The sequence below is a fragment of the Camponotus floridanus genome, unplaced genomic scaffold (genome assembly GCF_003227725.1).
Source record: "Camponotus floridanus strain SB8 unplaced genomic scaffold, Cflo_v7.5 scaffold8, whole genome shotgun sequence".
NCBI classification, from domain to species: Eukaryota; Metazoa; Arthropoda; class Insecta; order Hymenoptera; family Formicidae; genus Camponotus; species Camponotus floridanus.
In genome coordinates, this window is record NW_020229849.1 from 3,515,527 (window position 1) to 3,533,237 (window position 17,711).

At 24.5% G+C, this 17,711-nt stretch overlaps 4 protein-coding genes across 5 annotated transcripts in view; 1 reads left to right on the forward strand and 3 right to left on the reverse strand.

Moving 5' to 3' along the window:
* The window catches only part of LOC105254940 (non-structural maintenance of chromosomes element 3 homolog), a 256,144-nt gene that overhangs the window by 224,161 nt on the left and 14,272 nt on the right, over nt 1–17,711 (forward strand). The window lies entirely within an intron of this gene.
* On the reverse strand, nt 1,252–5,457 carry LOC112639655. The gene is made up of 9 exons (XM_025414404.1): nt 5,215–5,457; nt 4,140–4,257; nt 3,342–3,600; nt 3,033–3,149; nt 2,879–2,969; nt 1,987–2,132; nt 1,726–1,858; nt 1,604–1,658; nt 1,252–1,303 (listed from the first exon to the last, which is right to left on the reverse strand). The coding sequence occupies exons 1-8, from the start codon at nt 5,356–5,358 to the stop codon at nt 1,608–1,610; spliced, it is 1,059 nt and encodes a 352-aa protein (XP_025270189.1). The 5' UTR covers nt 5,359–5,457; the 3' UTR covers nt 1,252–1,303; nt 1,604–1,607.
* LOC109610303 lies at nt 6,593–12,475 on the reverse strand. The gene is made up of 9 exons (XM_025414326.1): nt 12,284–12,475; nt 9,752–9,869; nt 9,017–9,275; nt 8,706–8,822; nt 8,549–8,639; nt 7,685–7,830; nt 7,422–7,554; nt 7,288–7,326; nt 6,593–6,915 (listed from the first exon to the last, which is right to left on the reverse strand). The coding sequence occupies exons 1-9, from the start codon at nt 12,425–12,427 to the stop codon at nt 6,838–6,840; spliced, it is 1,125 nt and encodes a 374-aa protein (XP_025270111.1). The 5' UTR covers nt 12,428–12,475; the 3' UTR covers nt 6,593–6,837.
* On the reverse strand, nt 13,182–16,300 carry LOC109610473 (odorant receptor 47a-like). The gene is made up of 7 exons (XM_020029575.2): nt 16,132–16,300; nt 15,203–15,464; nt 14,957–15,073; nt 14,800–14,890; nt 14,348–14,493; nt 13,315–13,447; nt 13,182–13,235 (listed from the first exon to the last, which is right to left on the reverse strand). The coding sequence occupies exons 1-7, from the start codon at nt 16,232–16,234 to the stop codon at nt 13,182–13,184; spliced, it is 906 nt and encodes a 301-aa protein (XP_019885134.2). The 5' UTR covers nt 16,235–16,300.

The window sequence follows — 17,711 nt, forward strand, 5'->3', positions numbered from 1 at the left end:
GTTGTGTAACGGCTTGCAATGTAATTATATTTTTTCATAATAGCGATTTCGTTTTTATCTTTTAATCCGTTATATACATTCTGTAGTTGCATCATGAAATTCTTCATCTGTCATTTATCACCAACTTTATGTATATTATTTCGTGTGCGTGTTTGTACATACGTATATATTATGTATTAGAAACTATATTTTTTCATATATTTTATTTAAACAGAATTTTTTTATCACACGATCAAGCTATGAACTAGTGAATTATCAGTTCTTATAAGTTATCAATTTTATAAACTATCAACTTACATCTTTTATGTTAAAACGAAATAAGTTATACTGTATCACGAAAGTACTATAGAAACATACGTAAGATAAAATTTCAGTGACGAGGTCCGGAGTACATCTTAATGTAATAAATGCCGTAAGCTGTAAGAAATAATCTTAAAAAGTTGCATTAACAAATTATTCTTTTTAAACGATTTAAAAATTATGAATTCTCTATCGCACTAGGTATCATTTTGTACACTTGTATATCATTAGATTAAGATGTGATACGTAATTATATAATCTATGTATTGTAATGCTTATGTAATAGCTTATATAATAATTTTATTATAACCTAAATTAGGATATTCTTAAGTACTGTGTTAATTGTAAAAGATATATTTGTGATGATTCATCATTTCAAATAAAAATATGAAATATTGTCTTACCAGAAATAGAGTACCCGCTGTTATAATAACGGACATGAAAATAAACTGAAGTCGTGTTAAATTTGATTGTTGTAAAGGCCACAAACCAACACTGAGTAACAGAATTCTGTTTAGTTTAAAATTCTGTGCGGTGAAACTGATCATCTTTTTACGACGTTCGGAGCAGAAATAACTGCGAGAAAGTCAAAGAGAATCTTTACTCATCCTTTTCTTCTTTTATTGATCGAGCGAATATTGTATTACTTCTCTTTTGTGATATAAATTTTAACATATATTTTTGTGAAGGGCAACTAAAGTTCACACAATTTGGTGTAATTTTATGCAACTATATAAAGTGATAAAAGTAGAATATTTATAATATGACAGTATTTTTCGCAGCAACATCTCTAATTATACGATCGATATAATAGCAGGAATGTTCTAATAGGTGTTTACTATAGGGAAAAATATTTATCGGGCGAATATTTGAGCGCAAGTCGCACATGCGTATTTGCTACATTTTTTGTACCACAAATTTACACATTTCATTCTATTGTTCATACTGATGGCGTACACATCTTTGAGATAAACATCATTCATATTGAAAACATTGAACATATCTGGTAAAAATAAAAAGTGCATTCTGTTTAATAAATGGGTCGACCTAAGCAAGGTATATGTAAAACTTCTAATTTACAATCGGCACAGTAGGAATAGACATTTTACAATTATCGACTGTTGATTTATATATATTTATTACTAACTTCAATTTGACATAAAATATTTAAATTTAAAAATTCACAAATAGTAAAAATAACAGTAAAATATAAATTAGACAGTTAAAAATAATATTTGACATGTCTTATTATGTATCGTTTAGAAAAATCAAAATTTGTAAAGACAATCTAACATCCTCTTACCTTTTTATTGCGTTGAATATATCACAGTAAAATAAGAGAATGAAGTTTTCACCAGCTGTAATGTTTATTTTGTAATATATAGCTTTGAGAATATATTTTGATAATATATTTATTATCTTTACCATGGTGAAACATTCTAACGATCCGACAAATAATCCACCGGCACCTAAAGTAAAATCTTTGGCTCCTCTTTGCAGTAGAAAGAGTATTACTTTCTGTATTTGTAACGGTGTTACATGCCACTGGACGTCATACCTATTCAATCATGTACAGATAACATATGTATATATTTCTACACAAAAACACGCTAACATATCTATATTTTGTAAAATAATCTTAAAGATACGAGATATCATCAATGTGTCAAAAATAATGTTTCTTACACAGTAGCAAAAACGTCATTGTTGTGATCCGTTACATTCTGTGTAACATAATTGGCGATAAACATTTTTAAGATACCGATAACTACAAATGCAAGAGGAATTAACAACTCTATGAAATCATATCCGTATGAAACAACCCGAGAAACCTACAATACAAGATTGTTAACAAATTTACGTTATCATTTCTCATGTTCTCTAAAAAAATATTACAATAAAACTTCTTATTTATCGGTGAATCGATATGAAATGATTTATATAACATAATCGATATGAAATGATTTATATACATAAACAGCGTATATTTTGCAAAATCAAAAATGTTAACTAGAAAGTGGAAGAAAAAATAGAAAAAAATCTTAATGTAAAGTATACATATATTGCATGTAATTATTAATTGCCAATTAAATATTTTTTCTTAAAAACAAATATGTGTTTTCTTTACATCGATTGATTTCTCCCATTATTTTGTGCATAAAAATATTAAGGTAAGATTATCGAAAAATATTTTACGAGATATTTTATAATTTATGTAAAACTAAGAAATTATTTCAACTTTTCTAACTCGAAAAATACTCAATAAAAAGTAACTTAATTACAGTGTTTTGAAAATCTCTCAAGATGAACTATGAGCAAGAATATGCAATAAAAAGTAGGTTCCGTATAAAAAATTTAAGGTAACCTTGATCTTGACGACCCAGTTCAAAACTTATAAGATGAATAAATAGATTTTAAACTAATCGTTCTACAACTTTTGTCTAAAATATTTTCCCATAGGACTACTATTTTCAAAAATAATTTGTTGTTTCCAGCTTTTTAAACCATCCCGTATATATTAATATCCTGCATATATTATATGAAAATAGTTGTTATAAAGACATAATATAAAACTTACTTGAAAGAGATTAAGACTCAAAGAAATCACTCCGAGTACTATTAAGCAGCACATCGTTGTCTCAATTTTAGACGTCAAAAGTTTGGATAATCTTTCAAGACCAAAGTATTAGTATTAGTCATATTATATATGTATACGGAATAAAAATACTAACTTCATAGCTTGCCGATGTATATTTATGGCACTAATTATTCCTTCTAATATTAAATTCTCTTTTCTAGAGTTAATATTTTCTAGCATATTAATATTCACTGCGCATCTAATACGATAACTGTAATATATATACTATAATATTATCTTTTATAATATCTTTAATATCTTTAATATATTTAATATCTATTTTAATATTTAATACTATTTTTTATATCTTCTACCTTTGTAAAAATAAGTATTATATTCAAGGTAAGAATAAAATTTTGTATAAAATTCAAATTTTTGTATTTTTTCTACGTTTGTTTCTTACCTGCAAATTCTAAACATGGCACAGGTACATTGAAGATACATGATAAGGATAGATCCTATTCCTATCATTGAAGTCATCCCGATACATCCTATCACACCGATATATAACACAATCCAATAGAAATATTTTTCTTGATCGATAAAGTATTCCATTTTAATCGGCAGTTGGTGTGATTGAGTTACATTTGGTAATACAATATGCATAATATCCGGCCAAAATATCATAAAAATATAACCAAACAAGCCACAAACGGTTGCTACTAAAAGAATTTAAGTAGAATTGTATTAATTTCAGTTGCAAATTTTTTTAAAATTAATTTAGGTGTTATATGATATATATATATATATATATATATATATATATATACATATATATATTTATAAATATATATATATACATATATATATTTTACATATAACATTTATATAATTTAATTTAATATATAAATTTCTAACGAAATTTTATAAGTAGATATTCACATAAGTTATAACTATTGTAACTTTACAATACCTTTTTTCTATTTGATTTCTTGGACATATTATATTTTATATTATTTTTTATAGATTTGCATATGTGACAAATATTTTAATGAACTCTTGTGATGTATACATACATGTAAATATGCGAAATACATATAACACATACACAAATTTAAGAAATTATTATTATAATGTCTATCGATATCAATTTCTTTCCCAAAAATTAAAATTTGTATGTGCAATAAAGACAGAGAAAAAGAAAGAAAAAGAGAGAGGAAAATATAGATAAATGTAAAAAAATCTAAAAATATTATCTTACTTGTGAATGCAGTTGTGTAACAGCTTGCAATATAACCATATTCTTTCATAATAGCGATTTCGTTTTTATCTTTTAATTCGTTACATACATCCTGAAGTTGTATCAATAAATCCTTCATCTGTCATTTATCACCAACTTTATGTATATTGTTTGTGAGTGTTGGTATATATATGTATATATTATATATTAGAAACTATATTTTTTCATATATGTGAATTATTAGTTTTCATTAGCTATTAATTTTATAAACTATCAACTTACAGCTTTTATGTTAAAATAAAATAAGTTATACTGTATCGCAACATTGCTACATAAACATACATAAGATAAAATTTCAATAATAAGATCTGTAGTACATTTAAATGTAATAAATGTCATAAGCTGTAAGAAATATTTTTATTACAATTATGCTCTAACAAATTATTCTTTTAAAACGATTGACAAATTATAAATTCAATATCGCACTAGGTAACATTTTGTACATTTGTATGTGATTTGCTTAAGATGTGATACGTAATTGTAATTATATACTCTATATATTTTAATACAGCTTATACCATAATTTCATAACATTCCAAATTAAGATATTTTGAATACTGTGCTCATTTATAAAAGATTAACTTGCAATGATTTATTATAATAATAATTAAAACTTTCTTGTTTTATATTAATTTTCAGTTTCCAATTTTTAAATAAAATTTTAATTTTTTAATATTATTATTTTTGAAAATTAAAACAACTATTAATATTATTATTTTTGAAAATTAAAGCAACTATTTTGTATAACAATGTTTTCAATTAAAATATTTCTATTTAACTTGTACAAGTTTTCTTCCTTGTACTTCTATTTATCTTGTACAAATTTTTATTCTTAGTTGGCGCAATTTTTTTATATCACTATTTTTGTAGACAATATGACAGTTGGATACAATTAGTGCATGAACTTAACGCCCTTTTTTTACCTTTTTTTAAAAAGGTAAGTTTTTGAGGATTATTTTGAATACTGTGCTCATTTATAAAAGATTAAACTTGCGATGATTTATTATATCAAATAAAGTATAAAATAATGTCTTACCAGAAATATAATACCCGCTGTCATAATAGCAGACATGAAAATAAACTGCAGTCGTGTTAAATTCGATTGTTGTAAAGGCCACAAACCCACAATGAGTAATAGAATTCTGATTAATTCAAAATTCTGTGCCATGAAACCGATCATCTTTTTACAACGTTCAAAGCACAAATAGTTATGAGAAAGTCAGAGGGAATTTTCACTATCCCTTTGAATTTCCATTGAGTGATCCAGTATTTTATTACTTTTCTTTTCCGATGTAAATTTTAGCATACAATTTCACATAATTTTGTGTAATTTTGTGCAACTATATAAAGTAAAAGTAAAATTTATAATGTAACGGTGTTTTTCGCAATAATGTCCCTAATTATACGATCGATATAATAGAGATGTTCCAGCGGGTGTTTACCATAAGAAAATAGAAGAAAATAGGAGAAAATATCTATCGAAAAAATTACTTGCGCAAAAGTTGCACATGCGTATTTGCTGCATATTTTGTACCACAAATTTACACATTTCATTCTATTGTTCACACTCATGGCGTACACATCTTTGAGGTAAACATCATTCATTATTGAAAACATTGAACATATCTGGTAAAAATAAAAAGCGCATACTGTTTAATAAAAGGGTCGACTTGAGCAAGGTATATGTAAAACTTCTAATTTACATTCGGCACAGTAGCAATAGACATTTTACAATTATCGACTGTTGATTTATATATATATTTATTACTAACTTCAATTTGACAAAAAATACTTAAATTTAAAAATTCACAAATAGTAAAAATAACAGTAAAATATAAATTAGACAGTTAAAAAAAATATTTGACATGCCTTCCCAGGAAGCAAGAAAGATTTGATTAACATTCTAAAATGTTGATTTTATATAAATTTTCTAAACATTATGATATAATGTTTTATAAATATTTTAAAAATATTTTAATAAATGTATTAATAACATTTAAAAAAATATTTTAATTTATGTTTCATAAATATTTTAAAAATATTATTTAATAACATCCTTCTCAAAATATTAACAAAATATTTTAGAAACATTAGTCAAAATGTTTCTTAAATGTTATTAATACGTTTATTAGAATATTTTCAAAATATTTCTAAAATATTCTAATAAACCTATTAATAACATTTAAAAAATATTTTAATTTATGTTTTATAAATATTTAAAAAATGTTATTTAATAACATCCCTCTTAAAATATTAATAAAATATTTTAGAAACATTAGTCAAAATGTTTTTTATATGTTATTAATATGTTTATTATAAATAAAAATATAACATCCAGTTACAAGTTCGTTCGCGTTGTTATTAAACGTCGTATTATTTATTTCATATATATCTTTAGACTATTTTTTTCATAATATATCTTAATTTCTTTCTCGTGACGGGCATGACGACACCTAATAGAGGCAACATTCGGTGGGATATGCGTATACACTCCATTGCGTATGCATGATTTATTCTTTTGTTCTTTGACTTCGGAACACTCGTACCGGCTGCCAATGTGCCACATGCTCTTACACAATCTCGCATAATAAGTAAGTTACAGTGTTTTTGCGAATTATAGTGCTGCACGAAAGAAGAGGAAAGTGTTTCTTCCATTGTGTTATAATATCTTGTAAGTTATTTTTAGAGATATGTCTAAATATTTGTTCTCAAATTTTTCAGTGAAAGTTCTAAAAGTCTTAAATTAATGTTAGAATTAATATTATTGTAATATTAATATTAAGTTATGTAGATGTTGATACTAATGTTATTTTATTATTGATTTAATTTTATGAGAAACATTATCAGAATGTTAAAACAACATTAATACAATATTACTTATAACAACATAGAAAATGTTATTTCAACATTACCGAAACCTCTAAATCGGTGTCAAAGTTTGTTCATAATAATGTTGCATACAATGTTAAAAACTACATACTTGACAACATTACTATGTTAGTGAATATCATTATAATAACGTTGTGGTAATAATTTTTTATTATTGGGTTATTATATATCGTTTGTAAGAAAAATCGAAATTTTTAAAGACAATGTAACATCCTCTTACCTTATTATTGCGTGGAATATATAACAGTAAAATAAGAGACTGAAGTTTTCACCAACTGCAATACTTATTTGTAATATGTAGCTTTGAAAGAAAGAATCTATATTTTAATAATATATTTATTACCTTATCCTTACCGTAGTAAAATGACCGAATGACGCGACGAATAATCGACCGATGCTTATGGTGAAATCTTTGGTACCTCTTTGCAACAGAAACAGTATTACTTTCTGTATATGTAATGGTGTTACATGCCACTGGACGTCATACCTATTCAATCATGTACTGATAACAATAATGTATATATTTCTACACAAAAACACACTAACATATCTGCATTTTGTAAAATAATCCTAAAGATACGAGATATCATCAATGTGTCAAAAATAATGTTTCTTACACAGTAGCAAAAATGTCATTGTTGTGATCCGTTACATTCTGTGCAACATAATTGCCGATAAACATATTTAAGATAACGATAGTTATACATATAAAAGGAATTAACAACTCTTTGATATCATATCCGTATGAAACAACCCGAGAAACCTACAATACAAGATCGTTAACAAATTTACGTCATCATTTCTCATGTTCTCTAAAAAAATATTACAATAAAACTTCTTATTTATCGGTGAATGGATATGAATTGATTTATATATACATAAACATATATTTAACGTATATTTAACGTATATTTTGCAAAATCAAAAATATTAACTAGAACGTGGGAGAAAAAAAGAAAAAAATCTTAATATAAAGTATACATATGCTGCATGTAATTATTAATTGCCAATTAAATATTTTTTCTTAAAAACAAATATGTGTTTTCTTTACATCGATTGATTTCTCCCATTATTTTGTGCATAAAAATATTAAGGTAAGATTATCGAAAAATATTTTACGAGATATTTTATAATTTATGTAAAATTAAGAAATTATTTCAACTTTTATAAATTACAGTGTTTTGAAAATCTCTCAAGATGAACTATGAGCAAGAATATGCAATAAAAAGTAGGTTCCGTATAAAAAATTTAAGGTAACCTTGCCCTGATCTTGGCGACGCAATCTAAAGTCAAACTTATAAGTTCAATAAATAGATTTTAAACTAATCGTTCTACAACTTTTGTCTAAAATATTTTCCCACAGGACTACTATTTTCAAATATAATTTGTAGTTTCCAAACTTTTAAACCATCCCGTATATATTAATATCCCGTATATATTATTTGAAAATAGTAGTTATAAAGACATAATATAAAACTTACTTGAAAAAGATTAAGACTCAAAGAAATCACTTCAAGTATTATTATGCAGAACATCATTTTTTCAATTTTAGACATCAAAAGTTTGGATAATCTTTCAAGACCAAAATATTATTATTAGTCATATTATATATGTATATCACGGAATAAAAATACTAACTTCATAGCTTGCCGATGTATATTTATGGCACTAATTATTCCTTCTAATATTAAATTCTCTTTTCTCGATTTAATGTTTTCTAGCATATTAATATGCACTGCGCATCTAATACGATAACTGTAATATATATACTATTGTATAATAATATCTTTTAATATCTTTAATATATTTAATATCTTTAATATCTATTTTAATATTTAATACTATTTTTATATCTTTTAAATTTGTAAAAATAAGTATTATATTCAAGAAAGGAATAAAATTTTGTATAAAATTCAAAATTTTGTATTTTTTCTACGTTTGTTTCTTACCTGGAAATTCTAAACATGCCACAGGTACATTGAAGATACATGATAAGGAAAGATCCTATTCCTATCATTGAAGTCATCCCGATACATACTCCCATACTGACATATAACACAATCCAATAGAAATATTTTTCTTGATCGATAAAATATTCCATTTTAAACGGCAGTTGATATGATTGAGTTACATTTGGTAATATAATATGCATAATATTCTGCCAAAGTATGCTAACTATAAAAACAAATATGCCACAAACGGTTGCTACTAAAAGAATTCAAGTTGTATTAATTCAATTGTATTAATTTCTGTTGCAAATTTTTTTAAAATTAATTCAGGTGTTATATCATATATTTATATATATACATATACATATATATATTTTTACATATAACATTTATATAATTTAATTTAATATATAAATTTCTATCGAAATTTTATAAGTAGATATTCACATAAGTTATAACTATTGTAACTTTAAAATACCTTTTTTCTATTTGATTTCTTGGACATATTATATTTTATATTATTTTTTATATATATCTTGTGATGTATTACATACATGTAAATATGCAAAATACATATAACACATACACTAATTTAAAAAATTATTATTAAAATGTCTATCGATATCAATTTCTTTCCCATTAAAATTTGTATGTGCAATAAAGACAGAGAGAAAGAAAGAAAAAGAGAGAGAAAAATATAAATAAATATAAAAAAATCTAAAAATATTATCTTACTTGTGAATGCAGTTGTGTAACGGCTTGCAATGTAATTATATTTTTTCATAATAGCGATTTCGTTTTTATCTCTTAATCCGTTACATATATCCTGAAGTTGTATCAATAAATCCTTCATCTGTCATTTATCACCAACTTTATGTATATTGTTTGTGAGTGTTGGTATATATATGTATATATTATATATTAGAAACTATATTTTTTCATATATGTGAATTATTAGTTTTTTTAAGCTATTAATTTTATAAACTATCAACTTACAGCTTTTATATTAAAATAAAATAAGTTATACTGTATCGCAACAATGCTACATAAACATGCATAAGATAAAATTTCAATAATGAGATCTGGAGTACATTTAAATGTAATAAATGTCATAAGCTGTAAGAAATATTTTTATTAAAATTAAGCTCTAACAAATTATTCTTTTAAAACGATTGACAAATTATAAATTCTATATCGCACTAGGTATCATTTTGTACATTTGTATGTGATTCGCCTAAGATGTGATACGTAATTGTAATTATATACTCTATATATTTTAATACAGCTTATATCATAATTTCATAATATTCCAAATTAAGATATCAAGAGACACCAGTAGGTAGTGTCTCGCATCAAGTTCATGCGAAGCATTGTGCCGCACTCCGTATATCTATATACGCGAGTCGGATAGTTGAGAGTAACTTAGATTATCGGATTTCAATAACGGCTGAACGGATCGAATTCTTACTTATCTTAATTGATAGAGCGAGTTTGAATTGTATAAAGAAAGTATCTTTATTTTTGCGCTGCGTGATCTATTAACGGAGATATCATAATGCAAAGTCGAAATATGAAAATTTTCTATTAAGAAACATCTTTATCATCATCATGGTCATCAACACACATGTACACAACACATAAAAATCAAAAACGTCCTTTTCCTATTCTCGACAGAAGATTGCGCTAGCGTCGCTTTTCGATATTAATGACATGTGTCATATGTGTCATTAGTGACATGTATCATTAACCGCATTTTGAGTAGTGATAAAGTGCAAGTTATAAATAATAAATAATTAAATTATTAATTAAAAATTGGCAAGAGCCAGTACGGTATGATAATTGGAGCAAGGTAAATAAATATATATATATATATATATTTTATAAGCTAAATATAAATATATTAATTATATATATATATATATATATATGTATATATATATATATAAAATGTACGTTATATATACATATTCTATATATATTTTTATATAATTTGCTTATATATTAAAAGAATATACATATATATATATATACATACTATTTTTAATATAATATCTCTTAGCAAATTAGACTAAAAAAAGAAGTGATATAATCCCCAAAAACTTACCTTTTTAAAAAAAGGTAAAAAAAGGGTGCCAAGTTCATGCACTAATTGAATCCAACTGTCATATTGTTTACAAAAATAGTGATATAAAAAAATTGCGCCAACTAAGAATTTGTACAAGATAAATAGAACTACAAGGAAGAAAACTTGTACAAGTTAAATAGAAATATTTTAATTGAAACATTGTTATACAAAATAGTTGCTTTAATTTTCAAAAATAATAATATTAATAGTTGCTTTAATTTTCAAAAATAATAATATTAAAAATTTATTTAAAAATTGGAAACTGAAAATTAATATAAAACAAGAAAGTTTTAATTAAAAATTTTAATTAAAAAAATTTGGCGCTTCCAATAAAATTGGCATATATTCCAATTAAATATATATTTAACAGCAAATATAATTGCTGGACATTTATTATTAATTCTCTTATGATTTTCTGGATCTTCAATTAGTAATTTAATTATTATAATTCTTATATTATTTTCACAAATTATACTTTTTACTTTAGAAATTTCTATGAGATTTATTCAAGCTTATGTTTTTTCAATTTTATCAACTTTATATAATATGGAAATTTAAAACATTGGAACATATTCCAATTATTAGTCTAACATTTAAATTTAATGATCTAATTTATTTAATTAATTTATATTGATTTACATTTGAAAATTTAGGCTTTTAAGCTGAACAATATATTAATAAAATTGACAGCGCCAAGTTTTTTTAATTAAAATTTTTAATTAAATCTTTCTTGTTTTATATTAATTTTCAGATTCCAATTTTTAAAAAAATTTTTAATTTTTTAATATTATTATTTTTGAAAATTAAAGCAACTATTAATATTATTATTTTTGAAAATTAAAGCAACTATTTTGTATAACAATGTTTTCAATTAAAATATTTCTATTTAACTTGTACAAGTTTCCTTCCTTCTATTTATTTTGTACAAATTTTTATTCTTAGTTGGCGCAATTTTTTTATATCACTATTTTTGTAGACAATATGACAGTTGGATACAATTAGTGCATAAACTTGGCGCCCTTTTTTTACCTTTTTTTAAAAAGGTAAGTTTTTGGGGATTATTTTGAATACTGTGCTCATTTATAAAAGATTAAACTTGCGATGATTTATTATATCAAATAAAGTATAAAATAACGTCTTACCAGAAATATAATACCCGCTGTCATAATAGCAGACATGAAAATAAACTGCAGTCGTGTTAAATTCGATTGTTGTAAAGGCCACAAACCCACAATGAGTAATAGAATTCTGTTTAATTCAAAATTCTGTGCCATGAAACCGATCATCTTTTTACGACGTTCAAAGCACAAATAGTTATGAGAAAGTCAGAGAGAATTTTCACTATCCCTTTGAATTTCCATTGAGTGATCAAGTATTTTATTACTTTTCTTTTCCGATGTAAACTTTAGCATAAAATTTCACATAATTTTGTGTAATTTTGTGCAACTATATAACGTAAAAGTAAAATTTATAATGTAACGGTGTTTTTCGCAATAATGCCTAATTATACGATCGATATAATAGAGATGTTCCAGCGGGTGTTTACCATAAGAAAATAGGAGAAAATATCTATCGAAAAAATTACTTGCGCGAAAGTTGCACATGCGTATTTGCTACATTTTTTGTACCAAATTTACATATTTCATTCTATTGTTCACACTCATGGCGTACACATCTTTGAGATAAACATCATTCATTATTGAAAACATTGAACATATCTGGTAAAAATAAAAAACGCATACTGTTTAATAAAAGGGTCGACCTGAGTAAGGTATATGTAAAACTTCTAATTTACAATTAGAATTTACAATTAGAGGGCACAGTAGCAATAGACATTTTACAATTATCGACTGTTGATTTATATATATTTATTTCTAACTTCAATTTTACAAAAAATACTTAAATTTAAAAATTCACAAACAGTAAAAATAACAGTAAAATATAAATTAGACAGTTAAAAATAATATTTGACATGTCTTATTATATATCGTTTATAAGAAAAATCGAAATTTTTAGAGACAATGTAACATCCTCCTTACCTTATTGTTGCGTTGAATACACAACAGTAAAATAAGAGACTGAAGTTTTCACCAACTGTAATATTTATTTGTAATATGTAGCTTTGAATGAAAGAATCTATATTTTAATAATATATTTATTATTTTATCCTTACCGTAGTAAAACACTCTAATGATGCGACGAATAATCGACCAATGCTTATAGTGAAATCTTTGGTACCTCTTTGCAACAGAAACAGTATTACTTTTTGTATATGTAAAGGTGCTACATGCCATTGAACGTCATACCTATAGGTAGCAACGTATAGGCATATACATATATTTCTACGCAAAAACGTACTAACCCTAGGCGGATTAAATGCAGATGTTATTTAAAATTTTTGTTTAAAAAACGACATTTTTTTCTTCACTTTCTTTCATTTAAATCATTTTTTCATCAATTTGATTAGTTTTTCCTGATTAATTGATTTTAGCAATTCAAACATCGTTTCAAAAAACATACATTAAACTATTAGAAAAATATAATTATGTGGTAATATGTTGCATTTTTTAAAAAATATATATTTAATAAATATTTAGACATATATATATGTGAAAAATTTAAGAATTGAAAAATGAGAAAATTAAAAGAAAATAAAAAATTATATAAAAAATTTTTTGTATTTTTTATCAACTCCTTATATATCTATATAATTATCTAACGCACGTAAAGTTTCTCATATCATACAATCTTTTCATAATTTAAATGATCAAAATATTTTCTGTGAAAACTGCAGTTCTAATTAATAATTTGATTAGAACCATAAAATATTTGCCATAATAATATTTTTCAGTTGATTTTTTCAATATTTGAGTTATACTTTATAATTATCTTATTATAACTGTAATTTATTAGTTTAAATAAAAAAATTGAAATCAATTAAAAAAATTTGGCATTAAAGGGCCCTTGTGGTTTTTAGCTGAACTCTGTGTCACAATTATCGATTAAAGCTACTAGTAATATCAATTACGATCTCTTCCCGGATAGTGAAATTATGGAAAAACCACGAAAATAATGTCGTTTTCTTAACTTAGAAGCATACTTTGAAATGAACTTGGGGTCCATATAGAGGCCCTCTGACTAGAATTAATAAAATAATATTTAAGATATGAGACTTTATACAATCTGTCGAAAATAATATTTCTTACACGGTAGCAAAGACGTCATTATTGTGATCTGTTATATTCTGTCCCAAATAATTAGCTATAAACATGTATACGATATCGATAATAATAAGTATAAAAGGAATTAAAAATTCCTTAACATCATCTCCATATGAAGCAATCTGAAAAATCTATAATACAAGATCGTGATTGCAACGAATTTATATTAGCATTTCTCATGTTTTCTAAAAAAAAACATTACTTACAAACTTTAACTTAAAACTTCTTATTTATTGATGTATGGTTATGATTGATTTACATAGTATACGTAAAAATCATATATTTTGTAAAATCAAAAATATTAGCAAAAAAATGAGAGAAAGAAGCGAAAATAAAAGGAGAAAAAGTATATAATATAAAGTACAATATATTATAAAATATATAAAACGTTAAATATTGATTGAAAATAGAGGACAAAATCATAATATGAGACTTACTCGAAGGAGATTGAGACTCAGAGTGAGTACTCCGCATATTATTAAACATAACATCATTGTCTCTATTTTGGATACCAAACAGTTAGATAATCTTGTAGGATCAAAGAATTATTATTAGTCATACGATATATGTATATCGTGGACTAGAGATACTAACTTTATAGCTTGTCGATGAATATCTACGGCACTAATTATTCCTTTCAACATTAAATTTTCTTTCCTCGGTTTAATATTTTCTAGCATATTGATGTGCATTGCGCGTTTAATACGATAACTATAATTAATACATTTATCAAATAGTAAACTTTGGCTTTCATAAAGTAAGCACTATATTTGTTTATAATAATCGAATTTTGCTTAAAATTAAAAATTTCTTATTTATTTCCCTCTGCTTATTTCTTACCTGGAAATTCTAAACATACCACAGATATGTAGAACATACATAATAAGCACTGATCCTATTCCTAGTATTACAATCGTTCCGATGAATGATGCCACACCGATATGTAACAAAATCCAATAAAAATACTTTTCTTGATCAATAAAGTACTCCATAGTAATCGGCAAGCGACGTGATTGAGTTACATTTGTTCCTAAAGTAATTTGCAGAATACTCGACCAAAACATAGCTATCGTGATAGAAAATGAGCAGCAAACAGCAAATACTAAGAGAATTCAAATATAAAATTGTCATATAAATTTCTCCTACAAAATCATTTTAAGTAAAAGTACATATATATATATATATATATATATATATATATACATATAACATTTTTATAATTTAATTTAATATATAAAAAATGGCAGCAATGACAACTTAGTATCTTATTATACACAATATTTGTGTGTAATAAGTAAATCATTTAATTTAAATCTTTGCCATTTCCAAAATATCATTTTTTGTTATTTACTCTTTTATCAATTATTTTTATTTTAAAATATTGATATTGAATATTTTTCTTTATAAACTAATTTTTTAAACTAGCTTTAATAATCTTAAAGAACGTATATCTTTACTAATTATATTTTTATTTTAGTTTTAGTTATACGTTTTTTATATCAGTATATATTATTTTAGTATGTTTTTTTAAAGATACTAATACCTAAATATTACTTAATAAAAATATATTCATTTTAATTTTATTAATTATTTTATTTCATATGATTTCAATCATTACTACAAAGTTTTTATTCATAAATATGTAAAAGTACATTAGTATTATACCTAAAATGTCCTTAAGTATCCAATAAAGTACCTAACCTAAAGTATCCTTAAATATACAATAAAAACATGTAAACAAATCTTAAAATATTAAAATATTATCTTACTTATAAATGCAATTGCATAACGTTTTCCATAGCGACTATATTGTTTCATAATAATAATTTCGTTTTCATCTTTTAATCCGTTACATATATCCTGAAGTTTCATCAATAAATCCTTCACCTATTATTTATCACCGACTTTGTATATTGTTTCGTATGTGTATATATACATTTTATGTATTAAAAACTGTATATTTTATAAACTTTATTCAACAAGAATATATTTTTCTTTTCACGGGGTCAACTATAAATTTCTGAGCTATCAGTTCTTATATATTCTTAAAATCTATCAAAACTTACAGCTTTTATGTTAAAATGAAATAAATTGTATTTTATCACAAAAAACATAGAGAAAAATACGCAAGATAAAACTCTAGCGATGAGGTCCAGAGTACATCTTAATGTAATAAATGCCGTAAGCTATAAGAAATAATCTTATATTACAAGTTTGCATAAACAAATTATTCTTTTAAAGCTATTGACAAATTATGAATTCTGTATCGCATTAGATTTCTTACATTTCTATGTAAAATGATTATGTGTGTGTATTAAAATGGGATACGTAATTGTAATTATATAAAAAAAAATATATATATATATATATTATAATGTATAATAACATATATAATTGCAATCTAAATTAAGGTATTCTTAAGTTGCTGGTTGCAAAAGATTAATTTGCTATGGCTTATCATATCGAGATATAATTATAAGTCTTTACCTGAAATATAACGCCCGCTATTAAAATAATGGACATGAAAATAAACTGAAGTCGAATTAGATTCGATTGTTGTAAAGGCCACAGCCCAATAATGAGTAATAGAATTCTGCTTAATTTAAAATTTTGTGTCTCAAGATTGATCATCTTTTTACGAGGTTAGAACACTAACTGCGAAAAAATTGGCGGAAGTCGGACTATCCGACTCCTCTCCTTTTTATTGATCGTCCAGATATTTTTTCTCGTAGCGTAAATTTTAGCATAAATTATTCTAATTTATGTATAATGTAAAGCGACATTAGGTACTATTATGAGATCAGAAACATATTTTCGCAACATTTGTAGAAATGATGTCTGTTATTAACCAATCGATTTAATATCGAGAAAAAATTGAATTTCTATTTTTTATGTAAATAAGGAAACATTATTGTTAGGGAAAGAGCTACGAAAGCCACGCAGGCGCATTTCTTCATTTTTAGTTTCGTGACTTTATTCTGTCGTGTACCTTTGCAAGACACTCTTCATCTTTAAGAGAAATATCTTCCAACTCTTTAAACATTATAACAAATATAACAAATTATAACAAATATATAAAATCTCTTGCAACAAGTCTAATATATTAGATAATATATTAAATCTTTATTTCATATTTTAACATATGTTATTTATTTACGATGCACTCTTTTGCTGCAAAGTGCAACAGGTAATTTATCAATACTCACAAATAAAAGCTTTTTTACAATAGAAATCTTATTGATATAAGCATTTGTCTGAGATCTATTACTGATAATTGTATAAAACTTTGCTTTCGTTGAATCAGTAATTTAAATAAAATAGAAAAGCCTGTCAATAATCTATCTTTGAT